This window comes from Oryzias melastigma, linkage group LG3 (assembly GCF_002922805.2).
Source record: "Oryzias melastigma strain HK-1 linkage group LG3, ASM292280v2, whole genome shotgun sequence".
In the NCBI taxonomy this organism is placed as follows: domain Eukaryota; kingdom Metazoa; phylum Chordata; class Actinopteri; order Beloniformes; family Adrianichthyidae; genus Oryzias; species Oryzias melastigma.
In genome coordinates, this window is record NC_050514.1 from 10,983,551 (window position 1) to 10,990,491 (window position 6,941).

The 6,941-nt window shown below is 42.7% G+C and overlaps 2 protein-coding genes across 4 annotated transcripts in view; one reads left to right on the plus strand and one right to left on the minus strand.

Annotated features, from left to right (window-relative positions):
- Positions 1–2,241, plus strand: part of dmxl2 (Dmx-like 2) — a 45,222-nt gene extending 42,981 nt beyond the window's left edge. For 2 of the 3 annotated variants that reach the window (XM_024294917.2, XM_024294916.2), the window contains one exon: positions 565–774. In XM_024294917.2, coding sequence (XP_024150685.1) covers positions 565–774 — 210 coding nt within the window. Of the gene's footprint in view, positions 1–564 lie in introns of all 3 variants that reach the window. The other variant, XM_024294915.2, reaches the window with a different exon arrangement.
- Positions 1,515–6,941, minus strand: part of gldn (gliomedin) — a 6,786-nt gene continuing 1,359 nt past the window's right edge. Inside the window, exons 2-10 of the mRNA XM_024294919.2 lie at positions 6,307–6,358; positions 6,195–6,230; positions 6,009–6,107; positions 5,596–5,697; positions 5,362–5,487; positions 5,190–5,273; positions 4,980–5,105; positions 4,751–4,901; positions 1,515–4,685 (exon numbers count right to left, since the gene is read on the minus strand). Of these exons, the coding sequence (XP_024150687.1) occupies positions 4,220–4,685; positions 4,751–4,901; positions 4,980–5,105; positions 5,190–5,273; positions 5,362–5,487; positions 5,596–5,697; positions 6,009–6,107; positions 6,195–6,230; positions 6,307–6,358 (1,242 nt within the window). The 3' untranslated portion in view covers positions 1,515–4,219. The remainder of the gene's footprint in view (positions 4,686–4,750; positions 4,902–4,979; positions 5,106–5,189; positions 5,274–5,361; positions 5,488–5,595; positions 5,698–6,008; positions 6,108–6,194; positions 6,231–6,306; positions 6,359–6,941) is intronic.

Consider the following 6,941-nt stretch of genomic DNA (forward strand, 5'->3'; position numbering starts at 1 on the left):
TTCTGTCCTGGAACTGATTCTCCGTGGTACATGGAGCTCAAAAATCTGTCCAAATGTTTAACGCTAGAACACTTACGCTATAAAAAGTTACATCATCACTTTTGCAGGGTCATTTTTACCCGATATAAAATACCCAATGAAAAGTATTCCTGATAAAAAATAGATCAAAACATGATAAATTAGTGTTCTTTTATTTTAAACTGTGCTTTATGCAACAAAGTGAGAAAAAAAGCCTAGCAAGATCCTGAAAACATGATTAAAAAAGACTAAAAAAAAGAAGGAATGACAAGTAAAAATTCCTAAAAAAAATAAATAATGATACTGTACACTTGGCCTTTGGTCCACTCATTCATGGGACATGTGAGACTTTACCCAGGGACCCATGACACTCAAAAAAATGCAACAAATTTAAAATAATGTAAATACTTTTGCTCGGGTGAAAATCACCCAGCGATAGTACTTTTTTAAAGTATCAGTATCTTGTAAAATAATAAAAACTGTGACGTAGTTTGGAAAGAAGGATGAAAGTGAGATGTTCCTCTATGTGTGTTTTATCCTTTCCAGGTCTGGAAGTTGGCCGGTCATGGGCTCATGCACTCTTTTAGCACCGAACACGCCAAGCAGTCGATCTTCCGCAACATCGGTGCCGGAGTGATGCAGGTGGAGACGTGTCCTGGAAACCGCATCTTCACCTGCGGCGCTGACGGAACCCTGAAGATGAGAGTCCTCCCCGACAGCTACAACATCCCCAGCAGCTTGGTCGACATCCTGTAATGCCGCCTCTGAAGGCCCCAATGGGACTTAAAAGGAAAAAAAAAATTCAAAAATAGCTTATGTAACACTCTTTAGGTGTTCGATAGTATCTTTGCTGGGAAACGGCGCTAGTCAGAAGATCACCATGCTTTTGGCATGTATGAGTGTGCAGTGTTCATTGGTTTACCGTTGATGTAAATCATATCCAGAATGAATAACGGGGCTGCAAACACCCCCCCCCAGAGGCTGACGGTGCGTCATACTTGATTTTAAAGCTAGATTTATTGTAATTTTATTGACCAATCTTTACTCATAGAGCGTGTCCATAGGAAAGCTATGCATGTCCTGTTCTCGTTCCGCGGTGCAATCACAGGTCTATTGATAGTGCTCTGTCAAAGTGCTCAAGCAAAAATTTTAAAAAAGTGTGTAACTGTTGTCATTTTGTGCCCACGACTGATATCTCTTAGCATTTACTGTAACCAGCACTGTGGTTTGTTATTAAGTCAGTGGTTTCCAGTGTGAATCAAGTTGTTGGAATCTGATTTTTTTCCTGTTTTTATTGATTTTTTTAAATCCCGCCCACAAACACTCACATCCTCCCATCCCTGCTTTTTTGCCCGGCTTTTCTCCGCCTTTATGGAAGAGTTGATGGTGCATTGTCCCCCCCCCTTTTACTCCATCCAAGTGGTGTTTCTCTGGCTGCTCGTCGCTCGCTGTGGCCTCTCCTGGTTGGGGTTTGAGCGGGCCGACCCCTCTCTTCCCCTGTGTCTGCCGTCCGTGCGCCTGCTCGCCGCCCCGCCTGCCTGCCCTCAATGCCTGTTTGTGTGGCAGACTCACTGCTAGAACATTCCTGTCCGGAAATATGATGTGTTTTACTCCTGTGACTGTGATTTCAATGTTTTCATCCGTCTGGTCCAAAGCAAAACGCCCCACCCAGAGAGGAGACGCAGAGGTTGACCTCTATTTTGTTTGTTTGTTTGTTTTTGCACAAGAAAATCTGAAAATTGTTTGCTGTTTTAATTCAGTCGATTTTGTTATTTAAATTATTTATACGTTCATCCCTGTTTAACTTATTGCCTTTTGTGTTAGGAATGTAAGGGGTTTTACTGTATCTGACTGGGAGATGTGCAACAGTCTTCTGTATGTACGTGTGTGTTCATTTGCTTAGTTGTTTTTATCCATAAGGAATAGATATTTGCACTCAAAATTCTGGAGACACTAAGAGTTTATTTGAAATCTATAGGTTATCAAAGAAGAAACTGTTCTATACAAATGAATGTCTGGCTTTATTTGGCCTAGTAGTGAAGCGTTTAAAATAGTTTTATTATACGAATTATATAAATATATATATGAAATACCACAACAGCTTGTACAAACATTAAAGCGTTACTTTATTTTTGGTTTGTATCATACCTGTTGGATTAGTTGTAACTTTTTGGTTAAGTGTATGTTTGGTATTTATTAAAGCGACTTGTGTTTCTCTCCCTCCTTCGGCCCACAATGTGTTGTGTGTCGCTGGTGTGTTTGTGTGCGACTGCAGAAGAAGCCAACGTCGGGTGAAGGACCGTGAGCGTGTCAGAGAACCGGTCGTGGTCGGTTTAATCGCTGTGAAGTGAATAAATTCTTCTGATTTCTTCAGCCTTTTATTTTGGCAGCTTTTTTTATTTATATTTTCCTGTCGGGAGAAGTAAACATGCGGCTTTATCCCATGGGAAAACACGTCTGTAGAAAAGAAAATACATCAAAGGGGCCGACATGCAAACATGGAGGAAAGAAGTTAGAAGATGAACAACAAAATTCAGTTGATTACAACAGACAGAAGGGTTTTTAAAAGGAAAAAATCTGATCTTACACAGCCTTACATCACTGTAAAAAGTTGTTTTTGTAATAAAACAAGTAAAAGTGATACATTTTTCAACGTGTATAAAAGTGGTAGTTTTCACACAATTAGTTTTTCTGATGCTCATTACAAATGTGACATAAATACAGCAAAACAAATCAACATTGGGCTCATAACACTGGAATGTAGCACAGGTGAAGCTGGAACAGAAGATCCATCAGCAGGTAAACTCCTGATCCCAATCTTAGGACCAAATAAGAAAAAAATTCCACTTACTACAGCCGGACCTTAACAAGGTTTTAAATAGAGCTACAAAATGCAAAAAAAGAAGAGGAATAAAAGAAATATTTTAGATGCCAATCTATCAAAAAAATTAAATGATAAAAACTTTGCATCAGCTGATTAAAAGTTTCACCACAGCTTTTAAAAGCCAGAATTTGCACCAAAATTAATACTCGAGATATTTTCTAAAAAGTAATCGTCATGTTTGGGTCTCTTGATGACAAAGTCAAAAAATCTCCTTCTAGAAGGTGTCAGGAATGTTGATCTGCATTAGAAAGGCCTCTCACTACCTGCAGTCTCTGCTGAGCTTGGATGCAGTAAAACAGTAGTTTTCACTTTAAAAACAAAAAAGATTTTCAGGATAACATAACAAAGAAATCCAGTGGCTGACCTAAAACATTTTCACCCACACTGAGCCGGAGGATCCAAAAGGCTGTCCGCCAAGACATGGGACACTCCTTGACCCAATTAAGACCATCACTGGTGCTGATTGTAGCTCAGTAACGACATCTACTAGAGAAGCTTCAAAACAAAATGCTTCTTCAAAGAATACCCTCATCAGCACCAGAAAAATGGACTTTACAAGGGAACACCAAACATTCATAAGTGGAAGAAAGTTCTTTGATGAGAAGAAATGCAGCCTTGATTGTCCTGATGGCTTCCAACAGCATGACAAAGAAATCCAACCTGAAATGTTTTCTACACGGCACAGTGGAAGAGCCATCATGGTTTGGGGAGCTGTTACCTTCAATGGAAAAATGAAGCTTTAGGTTGCATGAGGGTGTCAGTCTGCAGCTGGCTTATGTGAAGATGTTGAGGGGGCGTCCCACACGACTGAGGACCCTCATCTGTGTGGTGATGAAGAGGTTTTTCAACAGGACGATACTGCAGTTCACCACGCCTTATTTCAGGAGAATAACTTCACTCTTTTGGACCAACCTGGGGCCTAAAAGGACCACCCATTAGTGTGTGGATGGTCAGATTCAGACAGACATTTTCACCACTTCACACGACCTTCCTAGAAGCCTTTTAGAAACATGTCAAGCATACCAAAACAAATGTTTGATTTGTTCAATAAGAATGGTGGAGCTACTCATTGTATTTTCTTAATCTTTTGATTTCTATTTTGATGAAGTAACAGGTTTTTTCATGCTATGGTCTTAAACTAACAACTCAACATGTTTGACCTCTTGTTCCCATTTCTTCGTTTGACATTTGGAGGCTCTACTTATAACTTTGTTCAAATCCAGCCATGAAAAATGCAAAATTTATGCAATTTCCTAAGTGGTCTTGAGATTTTGATGAGGAGTGTGTTTAGGAGAGAACCTGTTTGGACAGCATGTCTCACTCATCAGAGATGAAGTGGACCACGAAGAGCCTGACCTGGCTCTCGTCCCACACGTACAGGAGCCTGTCCTTTGGGCTGTAGGAGAGCATCGCCAGGACTCCACTAGAGGACCTCAAGTCAAAGGTCACGTTGACGGCCTTTCTCTTAAGCAGGTCAAATGCGAAGGTCACTCTGCTGTCGTTGCTGTCGGTGACGTACAGGACCCCACAGGCGATGAAGGCGTTGCCAGCTTTGGAGCGGGGATAGGTGGTGTTTATGAGCGATGTGATGGAGAAGGTCTTCTCGTTCAGCTGGGCCACCATGATGCTCTCGTCAACGCTGGAAGCGAAGATCAGCCACAAGCCGTTCTCGTCTGCCGCCAGCTTGAAGTAGGTCTTTGAGTTGGGGAGCAGATAGGCCAGGTTGTGGTACAGGGCGTCATATATGATGAGAGTGTGGAGCTTCTTGGTGTCGAAGTCAAATCTGAGACAAGAAAACAAGTTATTAAACCTGATGGAATCATTTGCGTAGGACCTCCAGCGTTTTACCTGCCAATGCTGGACGTCCCAGCAATGTGGTAATAGAAGGAGCCATTGTGGACGGCGTGACCGCAGCCTTGGTAAAACTTCCGAACGTCCACAGTGTCACTGCTGTTCGCCTGGAAATCAGTGAGGCTTTTGTACTCCTTCACCAGACGGCCTAGAAGAGATCATAGAAAAACATGAAACTGCGCCTCTATGCAGAAAACAGACTAAAGAATGAAGCGTCCGTGCTGACCGGAAAAGTGCTCGGCCACCCAAATGCGCTCATCGTTCAGCTGAGCGGTGTCTTTCATCCACACGCCAAATGTGTTCTCCATCTTTGCCACCCCGCGTGGGTTGATCAGAGACTTGATGAGGCACTCTGTGGAGCATCCAAAAACACACTGAGACGTTCCTTTCTACGCTTTAAAACCACCATGAAGACGGAGACAGTCTGAAAACTAACCGTTTTTCCTGGCGGGCCGGTCATGTGTGGTCATGGCCTCCTTCAGGTGCAACATTTCATCGTTTGGTACTGTGTGTAACATCCCTGTTAGACACAAATGTACCCAATAGTAGTGACTGTTTGCTGACTGGATTATAGTGCAGTGATCTCTTTGTAAAGGGTAAGGTCTCACCCAAACTATGGACAGACTGGATGTGGGCTCGGTGGTGCCTTGTTTTGGTAGGACCTGGAGGTCCAGGAGGTCCTGGAGGCCCAATTTCCCCAGGTGGACCGGGAGGACCCGGAGGGCCAGGTGGGCCTAAGCAAGAAAAAATAGTCTTGGATCATCATTTAAATGATTCTCTGATGAGGTTCTTAATCAAGTATTCTGTGATAAGCTGCTTGAAGAGAGTCCGGTTCTCCTTGCCTTGAATAGTAACATCATTGAACGGCTGGACATTCTCTCCTGGTGGTCCAGGCTCTCCTCTTTCTCCTTTATCCCCCGGCTCCCCCTTCTCTCCTGGTGGCCCTGTTGTTAAGAGCATCAGTTAATAGATTATGTTCATTTCTACAAGTGTGATGAAAGAATGTTTAGAAATAAATACGATTAGCTTTTCAAAATAATGACATTATAATCAAATTTTAGGTCAACTTTACTACAATAAAGAGAAAAGAGACAGTGAATGTGGCTTTAAGTGGCTGTGCTGCTTTGTCTTGTATTTTCTGCCCCAAGCTTCTTCTTTTCTCTGAGACTATTAAGCTCTACTGGTGCCTTTACACTCAAATGGCCATTGTTGCCTGCAGCTTTGAGGGAAACATGCAGGCTTGTTGTGTCTTCACCTCTTTTTCCTCTTTTCCCATCAGCTCCAGGAGGTCCGCTCGGGCCCAGGATTCCATCAGTCCCGTTGTGACCTGGAAGTCCATCCACACCCGGCAAACCTGCACAATCAAAAAGTCAGATAAAACTTGTAGTCTTGCCTAGAGATGTAAAGTAGATGGTGAGATTCTGATGTAGATTTCACTTACCAGGTGGTCCTGGAGGTCCTGGTGGTCCCGGTGGTCCTACAGAATACATTTTTTATGAGATTGGAGAAAACAATGGTGGTAGTTTTCCAAAAAAAAAAGAACAGAAACATACCTGCTAGACACACTCCCTTAGTGCTATTGCAAATGTCAATCAGCAATTTGATCTGTGAAGGAGACCAGAAATTACAAACTGCAACAAATTCTATCCATCCATTTTCTAAACCCATTTTGTCTTTTTCGAGGTCACGGCGCTGCTGGAGCTTATCCTGGATACTGATGAACGTAGGGAGGATGCACCCTGGACAGGTCGCCAGTCTGTTGCAGGGCCTCAATCACACACTCACACACATTCACACCTAGGAGCAGTTTAGAGTCACCAATTAACCTAGGAGGCATGTTTTTGGACGGTGGGAGGAAGCTGGAGTCTAAAAAGAAAACTCCTCACACAAAAGTCCCCTGATGGTGATTCTGTTTCAGGTCCCCCTCCTCTGGATATGAACCTGAGCCCTCTTGCTGTGAGGCAATAGAGCTAACCACTGCTCCACCATGCAGCCTGCCACAAATTCTAGTATTTTCTGTGTTCACTGTATCTCTTGTAGGATCGAGGGACTGATTGAACTAACCTACCTACTGTTACGTGAAGGTTAAAATAACTGTTTCGCTATTTAAAATGTGTGCAAAGCAGTTTAGAAGCAACTACCTCCCAAAAAATGGTTTTGGTAATTCGAATTTATGATGTAAAATGGA